The sequence below is a fragment of the Salvelinus sp. IW2-2015 genome, linkage group LG36, assembly GCF_002910315.2.
Source record: "Salvelinus sp. IW2-2015 linkage group LG36, ASM291031v2, whole genome shotgun sequence".
Lineage (NCBI taxonomy): Eukaryota > Metazoa > Chordata > Actinopteri > Salmoniformes > Salmonidae > Salvelinus > Salvelinus sp. IW2-2015.
In genome coordinates this window covers 34,975,359-35,001,777 of record NC_036875.1, presented here as the reverse complement: position 1 = coordinate 35,001,777, position 26,419 = coordinate 34,975,359, and the positions used below count along the sequence as shown (strand labels likewise).

Below are 26,419 nucleotides of genomic sequence, written 5' to 3'. Positions count from 1 at the left end.
GAAGACTCACAGTAAAAGATAGGACTCACAGATTAAAAGAATAGACTCACAGTAAAAGGATAGATAAGGTCCACAGTAAAAAGCATAGGACTCACCAGTAAAAAGGATAGACTCACAGTAAAGGCTAGACTCACAGAAAAGGATAGACTCACAGTAAGGATAGACTCCACATAAAGATTAGGACTCACATAATAGATAGACTCACCATAATAGGAAAAGGATAGGACTCACAGTAAAAGGATAGGACTCACAGTAAAAGGATAGGACTCACAGTAAAAGGATAGGACTCACAGTAAAAGGATAGGACTCATAGTAAAAGGATAGGACTCACAGTAATAGGATCAAATCAAATTTTATTGGTCACATACACGTGTTTAGCAGATTCCTTCCCCAGTCATCATTGTTTTTGTTTCATGTCTGTGTGTTGTTAGTGTTTCGGTTTATGTTCCGTTTATTTTATTAAAACACTCACTCCCTGAACTTGCTTCCCGACTCTCAGCGCTCAGCGTTACAGAATGACGACTCAACAAAGGGAAGCATCAGGAAGTGTTTTTTTTGTTTTTGTGTTGGAGGCGATGTCGGGTCCGGGTGTTGGAGCCGGAGCTACCTGGGAGGCCTCAGCCGTTTGTAGGCTCCCATGCCTCAGCGGGTTCTATAGGCTTCCATGACTAAACTGGATGAACAGGTTCCCATGCCTCAGCCGAGGCAACCGGGGAAGTCTCAGCTGGCTCATCAGGCTCTTACTCCTCAGCCGGTTCGTCAGGTTTCTGCATCTCAGCGGAGGCGACCGGTCCACTCCGGATCCCCGGGATCGTCCCTGTGGTTGGCGTCCTGCGGCTGGAGCCGACTGCGCCGGATAGGGGATACTGTCACGTATGCTCTCTCCGGCGCTCTAGGTCGTCATGCTCCCGCGCCTTAGCAGAGGTGACCGGTCCGCTCCTGATCACCGGGATTGTCCACTTGTCGGCGTCCTGCGGCAGGAGCCGCGCGTCGGGTAGGGGGTACTGTCACCTGTGCTCCCTCTCCGGCCTCTAGGTCACCAGGCTGCTCGTTTATGGCTCACACCTGTCACCAGCTCTACGTGCATTTGCGCATAATGACACTCACCTGGACTCCATCACCTCCTTGATTACCTACCCTATATATGTCATTTCCTTTGGTTTCTTCCCCAGTCGTAATTGTCCCTGTCATGTCGGTACGCTGTTTGTGTTTCTTGTTTTGTTTATTAATTAAATGTATTCACTCCCTGAACTTGCTTCCTGACTCTCTACAAGTAATATACATCTTTACAAGTAATATCTAACAATTTCACAACATATACACACAAATCTAAGGAATGGAATTAAGAATATATAAATATTTGGACGAGCAATGTCAGAGACTAAGACTAAGATACAGTATATACATATGAGATGAGTAATGCAAAATAGGTAAACACATTAAAGTGACTAGTGTTCCATTTATTAAAGTGGCCAGTGATTTCAAGTCTATGTATATAGGCAGCAGTCTAATGGGCTAGTGATGATACAGTCCAACAGGATGCTCTCAATTGTGCATCTGTAAAAGTTTGTGAAGGTTTTAGGTGCCAAATTTCTTCAGCCTCCTGAGGTTGAAGAGGCACTATTGCGGCTACACCACACTGTCTGTGTGGGTTGACCATTTCAGTCAGTGATGTGTACACCGAGGAACTTGAAGCTTTCCACCTTCTCTACTGCGGTCCCGTTGATGTGGATGGGGGGGGGGGTACCTCCTCTGCTGTTTCCTGAAATCCACGATCATCTCCTTTGTTTTATTGACTTTGAGTGAGAGGTTATTTTCCCAGATCCCTCACCTCCCTGTAGGCGGTCTCGTCGTTGTTGGTAATCAAGCCTACTACTGTTGTGTCGTCTGCAAACTTGATGATTGATTTGGAGGCGTGCGTGGCCACTCAGTCATGGGTGAACAGGGAGTACAGGAGGGGTCTGAGCACGGACCATTGTGGGGCCCCAGTGTTGAGGATCAGCGAAGTGGAGGTGTTGTTTCCTACCCTCACCACCTGGGGGGCGGCCCGTCAGGACGTCCAGGACCCAGTTGCACAGGGCGGGGTTCAGAAACAGGGCCTCGAGCTTAATGATGAACTTGGAGGGTAATATGTTGTTGAATGCTGAGCTATAGTCAATGAACAGCATTCTTACATCGGTATTCATTCCTCTTGTCCAGATGGGATAGGGCAGTGTGCAGTGCAAGGGCAATAGCATCGTCTGTGGATCTATTGAGGCGGAAAGCAAATAGAAGTGGATCTAGGGTGTCAGGTAAGGTAAGAGGTGACATGATCCTTGACTAGTCTCTCAAAGCACTTCATGATGACAGAAGTGAGTGCTACGGGGCGATAGTCATTTAGTCAGTTACCTTTGCTTTCTTGGGTACAGGAACAATGGTGGCCATCTTGAAGCATGTGGGGACAACAGACTGGGATAGGGAGAGATTGAATATATCCGTAAACACCAGCCAGCTGGTCTGTGCATGCTATGAGGATGCAGATAGTGATGCCGTCTGGGCCTGCAGCCTTGCAAGGGTTAACATGCTTAAATATCTTACTCTTGTCGGCCACGGAGAAGGAGAGTCCACACTCCTTGGTAGCGGGCAACGTCGGTGGCATTGGATTATCCTCAAAGCGGGTGAAGAAGGTGTTTAGCTTGTCCGGAAGCAAGACGTCGGTGTCCGCGACATGGCTGTTTTTCCTTTTGTAGTCCGTGATTGTCTGTAGACCCTGCCATACACACTACCGTTCAAAAGTTTGGGGTCACTTAGAAATGTCCTTGTTTTTGAAAGAAAAGCTAATTTTTTGTCCTTTTTTAAAATAACATAAAGTTGATCAGAAACACAGTGTAGACAATGTTGTATTGTAGCTGGAAACGGCAGATGTTTTATGGAATATCTACATAGGCTTACTGTGGCCCGTTATCAACAACCATCACTTCTGTGTTCCAATGGCATGATGTGTTAGCTAATCCAAGTTGATCATTTATAAAGGCTAATTGATCATTAGAAAACCCTTTTGCAATTATGTTAGCACAGCTGAAAACTGTTGTTCTGATTAAAGAAGCAAAAAAACTGTCCTTCTTTAGACTAGTTGAGTATCTGGAGCATCAGCATTTGCGGGTTCGATTACAGGCTCAAAATAGCCAGAAACAAAGAACTTTCTTCTGAAACTCGTCAGTCTATTCTTGTTCTGAGAAATGAAGGCTATTCCATGCGAGAAATTGGCAAGAAACTGAAGATCTCGTGCAACGCTGTGTACTACTCCCTTCACAGAACAGCGCAAACTGGCTCTAACCAGAATAGAAAGAGGAGTGGGAGGCCCCGGTGCACAGCTAAGCAAGAGGACAAGTACATTAGAGTGTTTTGTTTGAGAAACAGATGCCTTACAAGTCCTCAACTGGCAGCTTCATTAAATAGTACCCGCACAACACCAGTCTCAACGTCAACAGTGAAGAGGCGACTCCGGGATGCTTTTCCTGTTTGATTGCCTTGCGGAGGGAATAACTATACTGTTTGTATTCTGCCATATTCCCAGTCACTTTGCCATGGTGGGGATGGGGGTGAGGGGTGGTGGTAGTAGTGGAGGTGGAGGTGAAGGCAAGGGATTGGGAAAGAAGGGGGAGGGGATGTGGGGTCAGAGAAAGAGAGGAGAGATATGTAGGGAGATTCTTACTCAGATTGTAGTTTAGTTTGGGGGCTACAATGTAAGGTTTGTATTGTTCTGTTTTTGTCGATGTTCTGTTCAATCTAAAAATCAATTTGTCTACCGATCCATCACCAATACAATGTTTTTATATTCTTGAGAAACTAAACATCTCTTTTTATAACAATGTCTGTTGTATTCCCCCCCTGCTTCTGCTGTTTGCATCGTTTATAGCTTCTGTCGTGGAAATATTCAGTCAATCATATTTCACAAATACCGGAGCATGTGAGTTCAAAGATAACATTATTATGGTTATTATTACCATATAACAAAAGCCGAGCTGGTTCAAAGATAACAACTGCCTTCCAGTCTTGGCACACAAGTTTTATACATGATTCCTCCTTACGTCACACTCATAGTAACTCCTCTTAATGACTCCTCCCCTCTGGCATTTAGCCACCGTTATCTTATTGCCTTGCACTACGTTTAGTTTGGTTTTATATTAGGGCATGGAACCCGTAGAACCACAGAAGTAGTTCAAATAAACAGACATTTTTTCAACTAAGACAGGTGCATACATGTAGGACCCTAGCCACCATACTTTACAAAAATAACCAGACATGTCATCCTGCTAACTCCCCCTAAAGGGACACCCATGTTCTGGAAAAAACCCAAGAGGTGTAACCATAGCAACAGTACATAGTAGGCCATAACACAATTACAGGAATAACCAGTCGTGTCCAAACCCAGACAGGTGCATGTCTAATGGTGTCTAATGACCCAGAGCACATATGGAGTGCACTAGTTTTGCTGGCTCCTTCTGAAATAAATAATTGCCACATATCTCTGTAAAATTCACAATACTTCGTGTGTTATAGAGAATATATCCACCACTATATTCTGCAGAATTGTTGTGTCAAAGTTGCAAAATGTATTGATTCTACAGTGGAAGTGTATGTCTGATTCTGCCAGCACTAGGTCAGCCCATAGCGATCGGTCGATCAGTGTGATCAGTGCTATATGCTGGTATTGATCTTCATTGGCCAAGCTCTGAGGCCGGGGGGAACTGTCACTGTCCTGTCCTGTGCTCGGCTTCATTGGCAATGGGATGCCTAATATGCCCATCTTGCATATGCCCTCTAGGACTGAGATGGAGGCAGTGGCTGACTTACAAAGTGGATCATCTTGCAGGAGCCGAGACGGTAGTTGANGGGACAGCTGTCTATCGTTGTCTCTGATTGGGAACCATACTTAGGTAGCATTTTCCCACCTGTGTTTTGTGGGTAGTTATTTTCTGTTTAGTGTTCTGCACCTGACAGGACTGTTTCGGTTACGTTTCTCACTTTATTTATTTTGTTCCGAGTGTTTGTTGATTTAATAAATATCATGAACACTTAACACGCTGCGCTTTGGTCCAATCCTCCTTCATGCAACGACGACCGTTACATGAACAATATAACTTGTAAAGGCCTCATGAGCTTAGTTCAACTGTCATACCCCATCAAAACCCCAAACATCAGCTTGTTTTACTCCAATGTTTGTAAATAATGTAGTTGAGATATATTTATATATTAAACATTTAGTAGTGAACAACCACTGTATAGCCTCAAACATGGTTAAAACTATCATTTTGATCTTACAGATGGTCAGTCCTTGCCTCCAGCCCCATCCCTCAGCTCTTTACCAAATCAGTGGCGGGGTGGCCGCTTTATTGTTTGAACTGCAGATTCCCCCTTTAAAAGGTCATTGGCGTAATCTCTATACATGTTGACTGTGCTACAGCTAATTGTAATAGTGTGTGATTAGTCTAACAGTATAAGTAAACATTGAGGTCGATATACACTAATCATCAACAACACATAAAATGGCACGTCAAGGCAAAAAACAAATAGTTTATTGATGTCTAAAGAACACCTGAGAACTAAACAAAATTGTGCTCTTAGAAACCATTGTAAATGAATTCCATTGTAATTGTGTAGGTAGGGAAGCATAGTGCAATTGAATTGAAAGGCAAGTCACTGAGAACTAAGCTACAGCAGTAAGGCATAATAACCACAATATCATCCATCCTTCTACACACTGAAGGGAGAGGACTAACAAAGAAGGGATAGACTTAGGTTACCTAGCACATCAGCATCCTCTGGCGCATACTAGGCTAATTTTAACAGTACACAGATCTTTGCTTAAGGTCCACTGTCCCTTGACCCATATAATGGAATAGAACTGCTCCCTCAAAGGCATGTTTCTATTCTCATTACACTAATGTGCCCTGTCATCCATCCTCTTAGAGGTGCGTGTTGTCTAAAGTCTAAAGGCTTCAAATACCCATCCCAGGGAAGTACTAGCCTGGTCCCACATCTGTTTGTGCTCTTGCCATCTCCATTGATCATTGTCAAGCCAAACATTTTGAAACAGTATTAAGGAGTTGACATGATAGCACAATAGATTGGCACTCAGGCTAGGAAGGTACTACATTCATTGGAATTTGTTGAAGAGGCAGACCTTTAAATTCATCACACCCCTCTCTCCTATGCTACCAGAAAAGGGATATTAAGACGTAATATCATACATACTGTACAATCACATGAATACATTAATTCATTTCTTCTACATACTGGACAAGGTAAATCTCTGGATTAACAGCACAACCTGATTCCCTATTATTTCAATAGTACAGTACCCACTACAGAGGTACCACACTACACAGATCTAACCAGTGTGGCTAACAATAGGTACCATGTTATTGTACCCCAAGTGCTCTAGGACCACTGGCTCTGTACTGATTCTCTACCCTGCACATCCACACCGTTGTAAAATACATGAGAGGGAGTGTACAAGTACACACTTCAGGAGAAGGGTAGAGAATCGGGACGCAACAGTCTCAGCTGGATGAAGGGGAACAAAGCCAGTCGTCTATACCAGACCATCCTCCTTCTGTAGTCTACTGATCCTCAGATCAGATCCTGCTTGGAACTGTGGACAGACAGCAGGCAAACAAAGGGATTAGAAGTGCTAGTGGCTGTGAGGCAAAACGCTGACTGAGAGGCAAAGGCAAGAGCTTTGTATGGGGATCTCCATCAACAAGAACCCAAAAAGTCAGCAAGGCAGAAGGGTATGTCCCACTTCCCGTATAGATGTCCCTTCCTGTCCTGTCTCTTATACACATCTAGATGTGTATAAGAGACAGCTCGTAGACCACCCAGGCACCACTCTCCACACGGAGGGAGTTACAGCGGCTCAGGTAGGAATGGAAGTCTGTGCAGTCGCTTTCACACTCAACAATGGCTCTGTAAGTTCTTATACTCGTAAAAAGACAATCTGAAAGAAAGCAAAAGAGATCAGAGGGGAGAGAGTGGGTTGACTTTGGGTTCTTATGCTTGTTAAATGCTCTGGATTGCACTGTAGGACCATTTACCTTTTCACACAATTAATGGCTTTTTCCAACCTAAAATATTGAAGTAATATGGTCCTTGCTCAAATCATCCAGAAGACTCCAACCCTCCCAGTGCCTGGTGATTACCAAAGAACAAGTCAATCCACTCAATACATTCCTGATGCTTTCTTTGCAGCTAGTACTGAACAAAACAATAAACGCAACATGCAACAATTTCAAGGATTTTATTGAGTTACAGTTCATATAAGGAAATCAGTCAATTGAAATAAATTCATTAGGGCCTAATCTATGGATTTCACATGACTGGGCAGGGGTGCAGCCATGGGTGGGCTTGGGAGGGCATAGGCCCACCCACTTGGGAGCCAGGCCCACCTGCTGGAGAGCCCGGCCCAGCCAATCAGAATGAGTTTTTATCCACAAAAGGGCTTTAATACAGACAGAAATACTCCTCATCAGCTGTCCAGGTGGCTGGTCTCAGATGATCCCGCAGGTAAAGAAGCCAGACGTGGAGGTCCTGGGTTGGCGTGTGTACACGTGGTCTGCGGTTGTGAGGCCGGTTAGACGTACTGCCAAATTCTCTAAAATGACGTTGGAGGTGGCTTATGGTAGAGAAACTGTGCCATTGTGTTGTGTGACAAAACTGTAAAATTTGAGTCGCTTTTTATTGTCCCCGGCACAAGGTGCACCTGTGTAATGATCATGCTGTTTAATCAGCTTCTTGATATGCCACACCTGTCAGGTGGATGGATTATCTTGGCAAAGGAGAAATACTCACAAACAGGGATGTAAACAAATTTGTGCACAAAATTTGAGAGAAATAAGCTTTTTGTGCATATGGAACATTTCTGGGATCTTTTATTTCAGCTCATGAAACATGGGACCAACACTTTGCATGTTGCGTTTATATTTTTGTTCAGTTTAAAAGCCATGGACGGGGGTAAACCCATCTGTTTGAGTTAGTTTTTCCAGCACAGGAAAACTTTCATGTAAATATTTTCAATGGCACTTGAATGCCAAATAGAAGACTGGATTTCCAATCACGTTAAGTGTTTAGGCCAGGTGTCTGTAGGACATCAGTGCTGACAAGCTTTTACCCACATTCCAGTTCACAGATGGGGTTGAGCTGTGATGTCTGGCAATAGTGCCATCCACTTACTGTGTATATCCCATGGCATCACACACAATTACTCTGTAAATATTAATATATTAATATTATTATTAATTACTCTGTAAATACACTTCCATGACAATCTTTAGACTATTACATTGTTATTACTATGGCTGGCAGGATAAATCAGTCAAGTTTGACAGAAAATATTCAAATGGACCATCCCATAACTAAACCAAACACACCACAGAAAATCACTGCTATACTACTGCCACAATACAATCCCTGTGGCAAACCTGAGTGTCCTGTCCACATCTGCATTAAAACCTATTCTGATGGAGCCGGTGGCAGCCCAGAGCCAAGCGGCCATATCTCTGTTACTCACCCTGCCCATTTTGGACATTGTATGTGGGCTAGGCTTGATAGATAGCAGTGGTCTGATGGTCCCCCTGAAGTCTGGATGTCTCTGGTCGTACCACCCAATCCCTTTTATATAACCAGCCTCCCAGTTTTATAAACTATGAGGGGAACAATTGCTGTCATGAAAATTTGATTCAAAAAATGAGTCAGTGATTCTAGTTCTATTCGGTTTTTCCAGAAATGCAAAGTGGGATTACAGCATAATGGCAACATGGTGACAGTGCCCTTTGACCCCCTCTCTGCTGGTTTGCTGAAATGCCCCCCAACTCACCTCAACCGCCATACCCACCACAACACAGACCCACCCTGTATGCCACCCTGCTCCCCTCACCCCCACCCAGCCTATGCCCACTGTGCCCACCACCTCATGCCAACAGTCTGCCAAGTGTGACAAATTCTGCCCAGATGCAGGAGGATATTGTCCTCCCAATAGTTGAAGTGGCACAAGTTCTCTCCAGGCGTAGTCACGTCTTCAACTAACAACAGCAGGGCAGAGAGGTGTGTGGGTGTGCTTGGAGGTGTACATCAGACACAAGTTCCATTACACTAGAAGACCATTTAGAAGCATGGAAATCTAAAAATATGTCAAGTATGCAGGCCAATCTATCTCTTCCATTCCTTCTCTGGGGCCAATGAATGTTCAAAAGAGACAAAGGAAGGAGTGACACTGAGGTGGAATTGTGCCACATCTGTTCCCCTCCAGTCTTAGCCAAAAATAGTTGATGTACCAGTTCACAGTCCCTTTTCCCTGAATTGGCAAAATATAGTCAAGCTATATCATGAGCCCGAACAGAGCCAAGACAGTTTGGTTGGGAACGTTTCCAGGTAGTTCATAAGTAGAGAGCATTTTAAAAGGGTATTATGGGATTGCTACACACATTTGACTTTTAAATTCATGACATATACCCATTGATTCTTGAACTGTCACGCCCTGACCTTAGAGATCCTTTTTATGTCTCTATTTTGGTTTGGTCAAGGCGTGAGTTGGGGTGGGCATTCTATGTTTCTATGATTTTCTATTTCTATGTTTTGGCCGGGTATGGGTCTCAATCAGGGACAGCTGTCTATCGTTGTCTCTGATTGGGAACCATACTTAGGTAGCATTTTCCCACCTGTGTTTTGTGGGTAGTTATTTTCTGTTTAGTGTTCTGCACCTGACAGGACTGTTTCGGTTACGTTTCTCACTTTATTTATTTTGTTCCGAGTGTTTGTTGATTTAATAAATATCATGAACACTTAACACGCTGCGCTTTGGTCCAATCCTCCTTCATGCAACGACGACCGTTACATGAACAATATAACTTGTAAAGGCCTCATGAGCTTAGTTCAACTGTCATACCCCATCAAAACCCCAAACATCAGCTTGTTTTACTCCAATGTTTGTAAATAATGTAGTTGAGATATATTTATATATTAAACATTTAGTAGTGAACAACCACTGTATAGCCTCAAACATGGTTAAAACTATCATTTTGATCTTACAGATGGTCAGTCCTTGCCTCCAGCCCCATCCCTCAGCTCTTTACCAAATCAGTGGCGGGGTGGCCGCTTTATTGTTTGAACTGCAGATTCCCCCTTTAAAAGGTCATTGGCGTAATCTCTATACATGTTGACTGTGCTACAGCTAATTGTAATAGTGTGTGATTAGTCTAACAGTATAAGTAAACATTGAGGTCGATATACACTAATCATCAACAACACATAAAATGGCACGTCAAGGCAAAAAACAAATAGTTTATTGATGTCTAAAGAACACCTGAGAACTAAACAAAATTGTGCTCTTAGAAACCATTGTAAATGAATTCCATTGTAATTGTGTAGGTAGGGAAGCATAGTGCAATTGAATTGAAAGGCAAGTCACTGAGAACTAAGCTACAGCAGTAAGGCATAATAACCACAATATCATCCATCCTTCTACACACTGAAGGGAGAGGACTAACAAAGAAGGGATAGACTTAGGTTACCTAGCACATCAGCATCCTCTGGCGCATACTAGGCTAATTTTAACAGTACACAGATCTTTGCTTAAGGTCCACTGTCCCTTGACCCATATAATGGAATAGAACTGCTCCCTCAAAGGCATGTTTCTATTCTCATTACACTAATGTGCCCTGTCATCCATCCTCTTAGAGGTGCGTGTTGTCTAAAGTCTAAAGGCTTCAAATACCCATCCCAGGGAAGTACTAGCCTGGTCCCACATCTGTTTGTGCTCTTGCCATCTCCATTGATCATTGTCAAGCCAAACATTTTGAAACAGTATTAAGGAGTTGACATGATAGCACAATAGATTGGCACTCAGGCTAGGAAGGTACTACATTCATTGGAATTTGTTGAAGAGGCAGACCTTTAAATTCATCACACCCCTCTCTCCTATGCTACCAGAAAAGGGATATTAAGACGTAATATCATACATACTGTACAATCACATGAATACATTAATTCATTTCTTCTACATACTGGACAAGGTAAATCTCTGGATTAACAGCACAACCTGATTCCCTATTATTTCAATAGTACAGTACCCACTACAGAGGTACCACACTACACAGATCTAACCAGTGTGGCTAACAATAGGTACCATGTTATTGTACCCCAAGTGCTCTAGGACCACTGGCTCTGTACTGATTCTCTACCCTGCACATCCACACCGTTGTAAAATACATGAGAGGGAGTGTACAAGTACACACTTCAGGAGAAGGGTAGAGAATCGGGACGCAACAGTCTCAGCTGGATGAAGGGGAACAAAGCCAGTCGTCTATACCAGACCATCCTCCTTCTGTAGTCTACTGATCCTCAGATCAGATCCTGCTTGGAACTGTGGACAGACAGCAGGCAAACAAAGGGATTAGAAGTGCTAGTGGCTGTGAGGCAAAACGCTGACTGAGAGGCAAAGGCAAGAGCTTTGTATGGGGATCTCCATCAACAAGAACCCAAAAAGTCAGCAAGGCAGAAGGGTATGTCCCACTTCCCGTATAGATGTCCCTTCCTGTCTGGTGTCATTGGTCCTGGCCTCCAGGCTGTCGCTGTCCGAGGGGTCCTGGGATGCGATGCAGGGGGGGATAAGGCTATCAAGCTCCTGCCTGTGTCCCGACTCCAACAGCCATTCATGGAACTTCTGCTCCACCAGGGCCTGGAACTGACGCCGCTGCTCCCTGAAAACAGAGACGCATGACTGAATAGAGGAACAAGAGGAACATTACCAGACTCCTCAGAGCTCACAACCCTGTATAAAAATCTGACATTTTAAAGGGTTGCTTCATAATTCACATTGATCATGGAAACTGGGAAGCAGTTCATGTTTTCAGTCTGAGTCCAGGTCAAATTTCCATTATTAATAAATCTAGCAGTTTGGTCTTCTCTGTTAATGACTCACTTGTTCAAGTGGGCATCCTTCACCATCTTCTGCCAGTCCTGTACACTCTTCTCCCTCTCCTCATGGGCCTTCTGGTACAGCGATGGCAGCCCACCTGGCACCTCACACGTATCCCCCTCCATCCTGAAGGGCACCACAAGGGGGCAGAACTCAGCCGGCGGCAGCAGCCTGTAGGATCCAGGGTCTGGGATGGTACCCTCCACTCCCACCAGTAAGGGCTGGTCCCAGGCATTGGGCACCACAGCTAGACCCACACTGGCCATGTGATCCTCCAGGGAGGGGTAATGTGTGTGGAAGGGCCCCAGGGTGAGTGCAGTGTTCCCAGGGAGCAGTAGAGGCCGGGTGGGGGTGAGGGCATGGATGGTACAGTAGGAGGAGGACCCTATGGCTAGACGGCCAGCCACACACACCACCTTGACGTTCTCACAGCTCTGGATGTGGATACTGGTCTCGATGGGACCCAGGACTACCGTGCTGTTACGACACTTGTCCAGGCTCACTGACCTGAAACACACACCACGGGGAATGCCATCTCATCTAAGAAAAGGGATATTTCTACTGAAATGGATCTGTTTTTGTAGTTAGATGGGGCATGCTACAGGTGTAGTGTCCAGTCTGACTATGTGTAGAGAACCTCTCACCTGAGTGGAGAGAGGAGGTAGATAAAGGCGTCACTGCAGCGGTGTATTTTGACGTTAGCTCCTGCTAGCTTGTCTGAGTCCTTGGCCAAGGTCTGTCTGAACACCTGTGACATCAGCACCATCTTGCTGCCTGGGGGGGCCGTGTGGGTGTTCCGGGCAATCTTAGCTCTCTTCATGGCTCCCTCCACTAGAGGACAGGAGAACAGACAGTCACGGACAGACAGCCATGCTTCAATCCTGATAGCTCTCTAAATCTCCCACAGAAAAAGGTGAGCTAGAAAAGAGTTACAAGATAACGCACTCATTTCTATAAAACATACTAACACACCTTATTTGACTGTGCATCTAAATATAAATGAATGATCAACATTAGGGTTTACTTTGGGTGGTAGTAACCTACCTTGCTGAGCCCAGGCCAGCTTCTTCCCAGACCTCAGGCAGGTTGACATCCCAAAGGGGTTGGGGACGAGGGCCTGTCTGAGCCATGCCAGCAGGGGGTGCAGGGAGAAGGAGCGGCTGAGTTTGGAGTACCCTGCTTGGGCCTGGAGTGGGGCTCTGGAGAGCAGTTTGTGGATGGGGTGGACGGTCCGGCCGCGGGACACTGAGCCCTCCAGCAGCAGGCTGAGGCCCTGTAGAGAAAATATTTTATTGTATTGTTGTTTACTGAAAAGGCAAATAGTTGTATTGTAAAAATGTAATGAACACTGCAACATATTGGGCATGTTATGGAACCTTTCACTGTTTTATACAAGAATATATAGTTGAGGATGAGTGCATCCAAATGTCATCCATTTCCCTATATAGTGCACTACTACAGAGCCCAGATGGCTCTGGTCAAAAGTAGTGCACTGTATAGGGAATAGGTTTCTATTTGGGATGCGGACCATGTTCCCTCGCTTCACCTGTAGAGCCTCCAGAGAGACCTGGCTGTCCTTCACGGCTTGGCCGGACCCTGACAGCTGGCCTGGTTCTACTAGCAGCTCCAGCAGCTCACACAGGTGGGTCTGGAGGAAGGACAGGTGGGCCTGGTCGTCCCAGTTCTGATCACAGCAACAGGGGGAAAAGACTGAACAATGATACATTGCATGGATATGGGAGCTAATGCAATGGGGTAGTATATTTAAGCAATGAGGCATGAGGGGGTGTGGTATATGGCCAATATACCACGGCTAAGGTTGTTCTTATGAACAACGCATCGCGGAGTGCCTGGACACAGCCCTTAGCCGTGGTATATTGACCATGTACCACAAACCCCCGAGGTGCCTTATTGCAATTATAAACTGTTTACCAACATAATTAGAGCAGTAAAAATAAATGTTTTGTCATACCCATGGTATACGGTCTGATATACCACGGCTGTCAGCCAATCAGCATTCAGGGCTCAAACCACCCAGTTTATAATAAAATGTCAGTAACTAGACCATCAGAATATGTTTTGCTTTGCATTTCAAGAAAGAAAAGGAAATAATGTCCAAGTATAGAGATAGGTTAGACTTAATCGTAAAAACGGATTGTGTACATTTACACTCTCAGCCTGCCGTTAAACTTGTAAGCAATATAAAGCAACAGGACCTTGTTTTGAGAGCTGGTCTTTGCCTCGCGGTCCGAGGAGGGGGAGCGAGAGCGGGGGCTTGGCCACTCTTCACCAATCAGAGACGTACGCAGAGACACCCGGTTCAGCTGCTGAATGTAGAGGAAGAGGAGGAACTGCAGCGTGTCCACACACAACTAGAAAAGAGAGAAGAGGAAAATACAGAGATTCTGAACACAAACCAATACATGACATAGGTCAGTCTCACAAACAATACCTAAAAGGATAATAGACAGACTCTTGTATCAAAGTCTGTCTAAACAAAAAAAAGTGCGGGATACAACAGGATATATATTATTACAGCCCAACTGACAACACATCCCTGGGGGACATAGTCATACAGGTCTCTGCCCTTTTCTCATCCCTCCTTAGTGTGCTCACAGCTCACCTTGCTCCTCTGGCGGTCCAGCTCTCTGGGGGAGGAGCACTGGGACAGGTTCTCAGCCCACTCCAGCCTCTCCTCTGCAGGGTGACCAGCCAGCAGGTCAAAGGTCTCAAAGTAGAGCCAGGCCAGGTCCTCAGGGAGCTGCAGCTTGCCACAGGCAATGTGCCTCCACATGAGCCAGCCTAGCATGGGGAAGCAGCCCTCTCGCGAGTGCACGTAGGCAGCCATCTTGCGCAGGTAGTGCAGGCTGAGTTTGGTAGGGGGTGCCACCTGCAGAGCCCCCAAGAGGAAGGGCTCCATGCGAGGCCACACCGCCACACCACCACCCTGGTCCATGGCTGTTAGTGGGCCAGGAGGAGGGAGTGGAAGAACAAAATAACTGGGTGAGAGGTCAGACAGAGGGATGAGCATACAGTGAGTGTGGTGAGATATCTGAGCTATGGTAGTGCATTGAATTAAGAAGGTTGTAGACAAGAGTTCACCTATTCATTGGTGACTTCTGGTCTGCTGATCAATATTCCAGTATTATTAGATAACTCGTATTTAAAAGGGTAACTAACTAGCTGTATTATAAAAACTGAATTTGAACCTTATGGGCAAACAGAATATCCCCTTTATAACTAGCTAGTGCACTAAAGCACTTTAAATAATGTTTTATTTTATATATGTGACTGCTTGTTCCATTGCAAATGTCTGTGTTGTCTGACTCTGCTGTTCCTTCCTGGCTAACAGAGTGGACGCCGGATGTTCCCATGACAACAACTGGCCACTAGAGATGATCTGTAGGTAGCTAACAGCATTTGCTTGATTTATTTATTTAGCAAGGGAACGTTAGCGAGCTAGTTAGCTAGCAACATGGCTTAGCAGCAGACAAAACACTTGACGCTTAGTTTACCTTGGCTTGTTCAGCAAGTTTCCACTAGTCCAAGCGATTTCTGGTCCTGCCTCGAAGTTCCAGGAAAAGTAACTGGTGATCAAGCTCCCTCATAAGTAAAATTAAAGTTCAGTACCTTACAGTATTTAGCTAGCTACCTGGCTTTTGGTATGGTTTGTTTACTATGCTGTGAATTTGATCAGCACGTAGCTAGCTGCAGAACGTTCGACGTTCTTCCTATTTGGCGCCCTTGCATGTTCTCATCTGTTGCGCGCGACTACACAGAGCGAAGGTTGCGCGCACAGTGCACTGTCTGGTGGTGCGTCAAGTCCGACATAAAGGGAGAATTGCTGAAAGGCACCAGGCATATTGTAAGAATCCGATGTACATTCTACATTCATCCACTAGAAAATATATTGCAAAGATATTTAAAAAGTGTACACCGGCTTTTATTGCTGTCGCTTTAAGAGCTATATATATAATTGGCAGTATATTTTCTAGTGGATGAATGTAGGATGTGCCTCTGATATATACGGTGGGCGGGCGTTAGCACGAGAGGCGGGACTTCCAGGCAGCATGTGGGCGGTTCTGATTTGACAGAAGGAAGAGGATCAGTGACAGAAAGGAACCATACCTCAAAAGCCGGGTTGTTCTGTTGGTTTCTTGAAGAAACTGGTATCTATGGCCGTTAAAGGGATGAATCTATGCAGTGTTTGCTGTCTTGTCCTTTATTTCGTTACAGCAGTGCTTGCAGGGTAAGTACGTGTTTCTATATAACCCGAACACACCGTCTCTGCAATGGTCAAACCGGTTCAAACGCGGTATCGCTAGCTGGTACACATGTTTCATTGTGATTGGTCTACGCTTCTGAAGCCCGTTCTCCATGTGTAAAATAGCTAACGTTAGCTAGCTACTATTTGGAGGGGTAAAGAAGCAATCTCAGCAATGTGAACAACACTTTAAATAAAGTCCTTGTTCATAGGGTAGTCAACATCACCCTGCCTGATCCTTTGTTTCCAGTATCGTGAATCGTGTGTATCTACTCGAGGGAATGACATGGAAGAGTGGGCTAACTTGCTCAACTGGCTTTGTACTCCAAAAATGAGAGCCGTTGATATCAAACTGAATTACTCTGGACTGGGTGATGCCCATTTAGAATGATTTACTTCACAAAGATTCTTAGTCTGATAAACCACACGTTTGTGAACCCTACTCCACTTGTCACTATCATGAAGGGGAACTATCTAAGATCCGGTAGGTAGCTAGACACCCCCTCTTATTTTCACCTCTATCTACAGGCGAGATTTCTACAAGATCTTGGGGGTGAGCAAGTCTGCATCTGTGAGGGACATCAAGAAGGCTTACAGAAAGCTGGCTCTCCAGCTGCACCCTGACAGAAACCCAGATGACCCAACTGCTGCTGACAAATTCGCAGACCTGGGGTCAGCCTATGAGGTAGGAAGTGAACCCCTGTATCACTTTTCTCTCTGGTAATTGTTATTTGCATGGCACTTTTGTTTTACAATATGTGCTATCAATATCATGCCATGATGATCTTGTCTTGTGTAGCTAGTCTCAGAAACAATACCCATCAACATCATTGTCAGTCTCATGAAGAGATGTAAAAGATATGAATGGCAACTGAGTGTTGAGATGATAGTACTCTATTGTTATGTATAATTTATTAACCTTTTATAATAGTCATTTGATGTGGGTGTGTAATAATATGTGGCTTCAGCATGCTATCTCATTTTCGTTACGATCGAGGCACCGAAACGAAAGTATTTTGTAAGAAACTGAAGCGATCTATTTGGTTGTTGTTGGAAACGACATAGTGATTTTGATTGGCCAAGAAGACCGTGTGGCTGCCTCTGATTGGCTCATACTGTGGTCAGTGTTCTCTCATGAAAGCACGACGTGGAGCACTCGGAGCGGCTCAGTGAAACATCCCATGATGCGCACCTCACCAGTGTCATCATGATCACTGATAACGTGTAGATTTGAAACATCATCCAATTTCATGATTGATACATTTTGCATGGTTAAGCTATTTAAGTGGGTGAAATGTGATGTTAAGAATTTGTACTTAAAGTTAATTTCATGTTGCTAATGTAAAGAAACCATGTACTCTACAGTATTTTGTGACTTAAAAAGAGTCAATCCCTGATGTTGTGCTGTTTGTAGGTGCTCTCTGATGAAGAGAAGAGGAAGCAGTATGATGCATATGGAGAGGATGGTCTGAAAGAGGGCCACCATGGTTCTCACAATGATATCTTCTCCAGGTACAGGAGGTTTACCTAATAGATTACTATACTGTACATGATGGTTTCAGAATATAGGATCTCGGTGTTTAACAATGATATCCTCATCATCCTTGTGGGTATATGTCTATGTGGTCGCTCCGAGACCAGGCTTACCAGGGCTTTACTTTGTAATAAATGCTTAATACCGGGCTGAAGTGCGTTAAATTACAAGCTCCCGCTACAAGCAGTGCTTGACTTGGACTGAAATAGGTGCTGGTACTCATTTTGGGTGCCGGTACTGTTTATTTTTAGGTGCAGGATCTACACAATACTTTTGAGATAATGTTCTATAAGAGGAACAGGAGCTCAAGCAGTAGAACATTTGAGGTGCCGGTACTGAGCTCCTGTCTATGTCAAGCACTGGCTACATTCCAAATAATGTCTCTTACGCCACTGTTACCTCACACTCTGTTGCCTCTTCCAGTTTCTTTGGTGACTTTGGCTTCATGTTTGGAGGAAACCGGCAAGGACAACAGGACAGGAACATCCCCAGAGGAAATGACATTGTGCTGGACCTGGAGGTCACACTCGAAGAGGTGTACTCTGGGAACTTTGTAGAGGTACACTTCAACCCTTATGGTGGTCTGTATATACTGTCCATATCCAAAATCTGTCTTGCCTACTACTTACTTAAACTACATACTGTGCACTGTTTAGTAAAAATGTATGTAGTAAGCATAAAATAACATACTAGGCTCCTCCATACTGAGAATGCATCATCTAAATTGCGTACATTCCCGCGATTCGTTAATTTTGGTAGGCTGCGTAACCTTGTGATTTATCAACGATTCTCTTCCTCAATGGTGTGCAGTGAATTCTACTAGATATCAAGCTGAATGGAGTATGACATCCTGGCATTGAAAGCATACTGAATAAAAAAAATGTCACCTACTATAGAACTTTCTATTTTCGCATACCCAAAATGCTACTATTTAGAACGCAAGTACGGGTATTCGGACATGGCCACTGTATACGATTTGTATGCTCCACCAGGCCTACCCTATTCCAACACATACATCCTAATCTCATCACGTCACCTATATGTTCATCTCAGGTTGTTCGTAACAAGCCTGTAGCCAAAGAGGCCCCTGGGAAACGGAAATGCAACTGCAGACAGGAAATGAGGACGACGCAACTCGGACCTGGACGCTTCCAGATGAGCCAGGAAGTAGTGTGTGATGAGTGCCCCAATATAAAGTGAGTCACTGCTTCAGGGGTGCTGCTTTGTGGTTGACTCTGTCCTGTTCCTACCCTGTTGTGTGCATGTTGGGTTGGGTGCTGTCAGCAAAAAAACAAAAAGAATGTGCAAATTTATACATTTTAAAGATGTGATTTATACCAGTGGTTCCCAACCAGGGGTACTAGGACCCTGGGGGTACTTGGCAAATCCACAGGGGTGACTTGCGAAGACTCATGAGACCATAGGCCTACTGGTAAAAATGCACATGAGGGGATACTTCAGGGGTACTCCAGGCAGAACAACATGTAGTTGGTGGTACAGTAACTGATAAAGGTTGGGAACCTCTGTTCTATACTGTCATATTGACTGTGCATCTGGTTAAGACTGTTAACACAGGAGTCAATGGGTTCTTTCTTTATGTGATGAGGATGATAATGTGACTGTCTTATGATCCCAGGCTGGTGAATGAGGAGAGAACTCTGGAGGTAGAGATTGAACAGGGAGTGAGAGATGAGATGGAGTACCCTTTCATTGGGGAAGGTAAGCTACTTACTCAACCATCAGGATAATGGGTGTAAAAAAAAAAGTTTTTACAAGTGGTATCAGTGTCTAACTCATAACTACGTCTCTCAAGGCGAACCTCACATCGATGGAGAGCCAGGGGACCTACGCTTCCGCATCAAAGTTATGAAGTAAGAGCAGCATTTCCTTATTTCACAAATAATATAGTGGCTCTAATCAGGGTACTATTAACTTCTATAACTTCTCTAGGAGCCATGCTTTGTTGGTATAGGACATTATGTCAACACTAATACATTAGTGTTATGTAAAGATCAGTGGAGGCTGCTGAGGGGAGGACGGCTCATAATAATGTCTGGAATGGAGTGAATAGAATGGTATCAAACACATGAAAAACATGTTTGATACCCTTTACTCCACTCCGGCCATTATTATGAGCCGTCCTCCCCTCAGCAGCCTCCACTGGTAAAGATTTTTGGAATGTTCGCTACTTGCATTCACCGTTGTCTATGCGACTCAAACCTTGTATCTAAACAAGAGAATAGAAACGTCCTCTCACTGTCAACTGCATTTAGTTTCAGCAAACTTAACATGTGTAAATATTTGTATGAACATAAGATTAAACAACTGAGACATAAACTGAACAAGTTCCACAAACATATGACTAACAGAAATGGAATACTGTATCCCCGAACAAAGGTGGGGTCAAAATCAAACGTAACAGTCAGTAGCTGGTGTGGCCACCAGCTGTATTAAGTACTACAGTGCATCTCCTCCTCATGGACTGCATCAGATTTGCCAGTTCTTGCGGTGAGATGTTACCCCACTCTTCCACCAAGGCACCTGCAAGTTCCTGGACATTTCTGGGGGGAATGGCCCTAGCCCTCACCCTCCGATCCAACCGGTCCCAGACGTGCTCAATGGGATTGAGATCTGGGCTCTTCGCTGGCCATGGCAGAACATTGACATTCCTGTCTGGCAGGAAATCACGCACAGAACGAGCAGTATGGCTGGTGGCATTGTCATGCTGGAGGGTCATGTCAGGATGAGCCTGCAGGAAGGGTACCACATTGAGTGAGGAGGATGTCTTCCAGCGTTGAGATTGCTTCAATGACAACAAGCTCAGTCCGATTATGCTGTGACACACCGCCCAGATCATGACGGACCCTCCACCTCCAAAGATCCCGCTCCAGAGTACAGGCCTCGGTGTAACGCTCATTCCTTCTACGATAAACGCGAATCCGACCATCACCCCTGGTGAGACAAAACCGCGACTCGTTAGTGAAGAGCACTTTTTGCCAGGTCTGTCTGGTCCAGCGACGGTGGATTTGTGCCCATAGGTGACGGTGTTACCTGTGATGTCTGGTGAGGACCTGCCTTACAACAGGCCTACAAGCCCTCAGTCCAGCCTCACTCAGCCTATTGCGTACAGTCTGAGCACTGATGGAGGATTGTGCGTTCCTGGTGTAAACGCGGCAGTTGTTGCCATCCTGTACCGTTCCTGCAGGTGTGATGTCGGATGTACCGATCCTGTGCAGGTGTGTTACACGTGGTCTGTCACTGAGAGGACGATCAGCTGTCCTCCTTCTCCCTGTAGCGCTGTCTTAGGCGTCTCACAGTACGGACATTGCAATTTATTGCCCTGGCCACATCTGCAGTCCTCATGCCTCCTTGCAGCATGCCGAAGGCACGTTCACGCAGATGAGTAGAAACCCTGGGCATCTTTCTTTTGGTGGTTTTCAGAGTCAGTAGAAAGGCCTCTTTAGTGTCCCAAGTTTTCATAACTGTGACCTTAATTGCCTACCGTCTGTAAGTTGTTAGTGTCTTAACGAACGTTCCACAGGTGCATGTTCATTAATTGTTTATCGTTCATTGAACAAGCATTGTTATGGCTAGGCGCGCCTCAAGCGACCCACCTCGACAACATCTGTTGAAATTGCAGAGCGCCTAATTCAAATGACAGAAATCGTAATATTAAACTTTCATGAAAATACAAGTGTCATACATCATTTAAAAGATCAACTAATTGTTAATCCAGCCGCTTTGTCAGATTTCAAAAAGGCTTTATGGCGAAAGCACACCATGCGATTATCTGAGGACAGCGCCCCGCATACAAAAGCATGAAAAACATTATCCAGCCAAGCAGATGCACCAGAAATAGCAATAATATAAATCCCTTACCTTTGAAGATCTTCATCTGGTTTCAATCACAGGGGTCCCTGTTACATAATAAATGGTCCTTTTGTTCGATAAAGTCCAAATTTATATCCCCAAAAAGTTTATTTGGCACGCTTCATTCAATAATCCACCGGTTTCCCCTCGTTCAAAATGAATCCCAAATGTTACCAATAAACTTGGTCCAAACATGTCAAACAACGTTCCTAATCAATTCTCAGGTACCCTAATATGTAAATAAACGATACAATTTAAGACCGAAAATAGTATATTCAATACCGGAGACAAATAACCCAGTGTGTGCCCTCACCGGTGCACGTCACAATCATTTTCTAACCAAGCAGAGTCATCACGAAAGTCAGAAATGGCTATAAAATAAATCGCTTATCTTTGAAGATCTTCATCTTTTTGCAAACCCAAATGTCCCAGTTACAAAATGAATGGTCATTTTGTTCGATAAAGTCCTTCTTTATATCCCAAAAATGTCAGTTTATTTGGCGTGTTTGATTCAGAAATACACCTGTTCCAACATGCCTACAAAGGAATGTAAAAAGTAACTTGTAAACTTGGTCCAAACATTTCAAACAACATTTGTAATCCAACCTTAGGTATCCTAATATGTAAATAATCGATAAAATTTAAGACGGAATAAACTGTTTCCAATACCGGAGAAAAACGAGGAGCGCGTAGTCATTCACGCGCACCAAAATACTAGAGTTCTTCTGAGTGACACTTAGAAAGAATACGACTACTTCTTCATTTAAAAAAAAAAAAAACATCGAACAATTTCTAAAGACTGTTGACATCTAGTGGAAGCCATAGGAACTGCAATCTGTGTCCTAAAAATGTGGGTTTCCCATAGAAAAGCATTGGAATATCCAATGACCTCAATTTTTCCCTGGATGGATTGTTCTCTGGGTTTCGCCTGCCAAATCAGTTTTGTTATACTCAGACATTATTTTAACAGTTTTACTTTAGAGTGTTTTCTATCCAATATTACCATGCATATCCTAGCTTCTGGGCCTGAGTAACAGGCAGTTTAATTTGGGCACCTCAGTCATCCAAACTTCAGAATACTGCCCCCTATCTCTAAAAAGTTAAACCCTTTACAATGAAGATCTGTGACGTTATTTGGATTTTTACAAATTATCTTTGAAAGACGGGGTCTTTGAAAAGGGATGTTTCTTTTTTTGCTGAGTTTATATGCTTGCTGTATGCAAATGCTTTCTCACTCAGTGTTAGGTAGCCTGTCTCTCTCTATTATATAAGATGTAGGTTGTCAGTTGTGGAAGCTGTTTTGTGTTGTTTATGTGACTCAACTCTTCTATGTCTATGGCCACTACAGGATTTATTCTTTCCCTCTCCCTGTTAGCTAACTTGATACACCAGTGTCTATTGAAGTGATAATGCCAGAGAAGCCGGTGTTTGGAGGATACAGTTGAAGTCGGAAGTTTCATACACCTTAGCCAAATACATTTCAACTCTGTTTTTCACAATTCCTGACATTTAATCCTAGTAAAAATTACCTGTCTTAGGTCAGTTAGGATCACCACTTTATTTTAAGAATGTGAAATGTCGGAATAATAGTAGAGAAAATGATATTTCAGCTTTTATTTCTTTCATCACATTCCCAGTGGGTCAGAAGTTTACATACTCAATTAGTATTTGGTAGCATTGCCTTTAAATTGTTTAACTTGGGTCAAATGTTTCTGGTGGCCTTCCACAAGCTTTTCACAATAAGTTGGGTGAATTTTGGCCCATTCCTCCTGACAGAGCTGGTGTAACTGAGTCAGGTTTGTAGGCCTCCTTGCTCGCACATGCTTTTTCAGTTCTGCCCACAAATTGTCTTTAGGATTGAGGTCAGGGCTTTGTGAAGACCACTCCAATACCTTGACTTTGTTGTTCTTAAGCCATTTTGCCACATCTTTGGAAGTATGCTTGGGGTCATTGTCCATTTGGAAGACCCATTTGCGACCAAGCTTTAACTTCCTGACTGATGTTCTGAGATGTTGCTTCAATATATCCACATCATTTTCCTACCTCATGATGCCATCTATTTTGTGATGTGCACCAGTCCCTCCTGCAGCAAAGCACCCCCACAACATGATGCTGCCACCAACATGCTTCACGGTTGGGATGGAGTTCTTCGGCTTGCAAGGCTCCCCCTTTTTCCTCCAAATATAACGATGGTCATTATGGCCAAACAGTTCTATTTCTGTTTCATCAGACCAGAGGAATTTCTCCAAAAAGTACAATCTTTGTCCCCATGTGCAGTTGCAAACCGTAGTCTGGCTTTTTTTATGGCGGTTTTGGAGAAATGGCTTCTTCCTTGCTGAGCGGCCTTTCAGGTTATGTCAATATAGGACTTGTTTTACTGTGGATATAGATACTTTGTACCTGTTTCCTCCAGCATCTTCACAAGGTCCTTTGCTGTTCTTCTGGGATTGATTTGCACTTTTCGCACCAAAGTACGTTCGTCTCTAGGAGACAGAACGCGTCTCCTTCCTGAGTGGTATGACGGCTGCGTGGTCCCATGGTGTTTATACTTGCGTACTATTGTTTGTACAGATGAACGTGGTACCTTCAGGCGTTTGGAAATTGCTCCCAAGGTTGAACCAGACTTGTGGAGGTCTACAATTTTTTTTCTGAGGTCTTGGCTGATTTCTGTTGATTTATTTCCCATGAGGTCAAGCAAAGAGGCACTGAGTTTGAAGGTAGGCCTTGAAATACATCCACAGGTACACCTCCAATTGACTCAAATTATGTCAATTAGCCTGTTAGAAGCTTCTAAAGCCATGACATTTTCTTGAGTTTTGTAAGCTGTTTAAAGGCAGTCAATTTAGCTTATGTAAACTTCTGACCCACTGGAATTGTGATACAGTGAAATAATCTGTCTGTAAACAATTGTTGGAAAAATTACTTTGCATGCACAAAGTAGATGTCTTAACCAACTTGCCAAAACTATAGTTTGTTAACAAGAAATTGCGGAGTGGTTGACAAACGAGTTTTAATGACTCCAGCCTAAACTTCCGACTTCAACTGTATATTTAGCATGGGTGTTGTTCGTCGAGGGCCAGAAAACCGTGCCAATATATCCTCAACACCGGCTTCGAGGGCATTATCACTTTTATACAACAGGTTACCAACATATTCCAATATTGATTGACATATTTTACTTGAAAGCATTATTTAGATGATTTTTTTTCATACTATTTAATCCTTCCACAAGATATAGTCCCGAAACAAATCTAGGGTTGCTACCCAAGCCGGCTGGTCATTCGTTCTATTGGTTCGGTTGCCAGAGACACGACCCAGTCGTTAAGTCTTTTTGCTCTGTATCTATGGATGCGACAGTCGTTTGTTCTAAATGTTCCATTGCCATACTGGCTGGCAACATTCCTATCCCTTGCTTGCTAGCTAGCCAACTACGTCTAGCTTAGTCACATCAAACAGTGCAGCCAGAATAACAAAAGGAGCTGCACTTGTTTAAGCTGTTTTCCCGTGATATTTATTTGGATACATCCATAACAATGAGCTAATGAGGCACGAATTTGCCTGGCATATAAAATGTGCTCTCTCATTAGGACACTGTCAGAGGAGCTAGCCAACAACACAGCTAACACAATCACTTCAAACTGAAGCTGGAAAGACTGCAAACTAGCTGCACTTCATTTAATTTCATTCATTCATTTCAACTTTTTTCAATTGACCTTTCTTTGTATATCCATAAAAAATTATGCCAGCTGATTCATCATTTTGACTGGCTGCGAAACGCTGCCTGCCTCCCCCTCTCGTCCCGACTGCCGACCCCTACACGTTCATTACTATGGGACAGTTGGAGATCTGAATATTGAAACAATGTTGCAAATGTCGGAGGGACAGACAGTAACACGGAACCCAAACCGGCTGCACGCGTGCGCCATCGTGCGTAAATGTATTTTGTCCCCCTACACCAAACGCGATTACGACACGCAGGTTAAAATATCAAAACAAACTGAACCAATGACATTAATTTGGGGACTGGTTGAATAGCATTAAACATTTATGTAAATTTAGCTAGCTAGCTTGCACTTGCTAGCTAATTTGTCCTACTTAGCTAGCTTGCTGTTGCTAGCTAATTTGTCCTAGGATATAAACATTGAGTTATTTTACCTGAAATGCACAAGGTCCTCTACTCCAACAATTAATCCACACATAAAACGGTCAACTGAATCGTTTCTAGTCATCTATCCTCCTTCCAGACTTTTTCTTCTCTTGACTTTATATTGCGATTGGCAACTTTCATAAATTACGTGCATTACCGCCACCGGTATTTCTTTCTGCTCTAATTATGTTGGTAATGTTGATAAAACGTTTACTGGAGACAGGAGATCAAGTTGAGACATAGGACGAGGTGGATAATTGTATAATAAGGCAGTTTATTCACAAGTAAAAATATCTTTGAAATCGTGCAGCACGGCCCCTTCTGTCTGACTCGTATGGAATCGTCGGAAAAGAGAGCTCTAAGCAGTTTGTGCTGGTTATATATGCAACAAGTAAGGTATGCTTGAATCTTGTAGTCTGGCTTCCGATTGGTCGATCTGGGTCGTGGGTAGTCCTGTCCGGGCCTGATGTCGACGTTCCATTGGCTCTTCACACAGTTCTTTGTCTTACATTCTGCTCGAGGATGAGATTCTATGTGCGCTTGTTTTAACAGGGGCCTGTTCATGGGGGAGGGGAGTGTGTGTGGGTCTGTGGTTTATTATAAGGGTACAAAGAGTGGGGGTATAGTGGGGGATGGGTGCATGTTGTG

At 44.0% G+C, this 26,419-nt stretch overlaps 2 protein-coding genes across 2 annotated transcripts in view; one reads left to right on the top strand and one right to left on the bottom strand.

Moving 5' to 3' along the window:
* Positions 1–10,300: 10,300 nt before the first annotated feature.
* LOC111959781 (TBCC domain-containing protein 1) lies at positions 10,301–15,903 on the bottom strand. The gene is made up of 8 exons (XM_023981579.2): positions 15,472–15,903; positions 14,580–14,914; positions 14,173–14,328; positions 13,503–13,640; positions 13,001–13,229; positions 12,601–12,787; positions 11,960–12,463; positions 10,301–11,738 (listed from the first exon to the last, which is right to left on the bottom strand). The coding sequence occupies exons 2-8, from the start codon at positions 14,910–14,912 to the stop codon at positions 11,525–11,527; spliced, it is 1,761 nt and encodes a 586-aa protein (XP_023837347.1). The 5' UTR covers positions 14,913–14,914; positions 15,472–15,903; the 3' UTR covers positions 10,301–11,524.
* Positions 15,904–16,034: 131 nt separating this feature from the next.
* dnajb11 (DnaJ heat shock protein family (Hsp40) member B11) overlaps positions 16,035–26,419 on the top strand; it is a 27,047-nt gene continuing 16,662 nt past the window's right edge. Inside the window, exons 1-7 of the mRNA XM_023981580.2 lie at positions 16,035–16,205; positions 16,749–16,905; positions 17,635–17,732; positions 18,178–18,313; positions 18,808–18,950; positions 19,391–19,473; positions 19,568–19,625. Coding sequence (XP_023837348.1) covers positions 16,132–16,205; positions 16,749–16,905; positions 17,635–17,732; positions 18,178–18,313; positions 18,808–18,950; positions 19,391–19,473; positions 19,568–19,625 — 749 coding nt within the window. The 5' untranslated portion in view covers positions 16,035–16,131. The remainder of the gene's footprint in view (positions 16,206–16,748; positions 16,906–17,634; positions 17,733–18,177; positions 18,314–18,807; positions 18,951–19,390; positions 19,474–19,567; positions 19,626–26,419) is intronic.

Coding starts and splice junctions, on each gene's coding strand:
- LOC111959781 (XM_023981579.2), bottom strand. CDS start 14,912: ATGGACCAGGGTGGTGGTGTGGCGGTGTGGCCTCGCATGGAGCCCTTC. Junction 12,788..13,000: donor GCTGGCCTGGGCTCAGCAAG/GTAGGTTACTAC, acceptor CCTGTCCTCTAG/TGGAGGGAGCCATGAAGAGA. Junction 12,464..12,600: donor TACCTCCTCTCTCCACTCAG/GTGAGAGGTTCT, acceptor TGTGTGTTTCAG/GTCAGTGAGCCTGGACAAGT.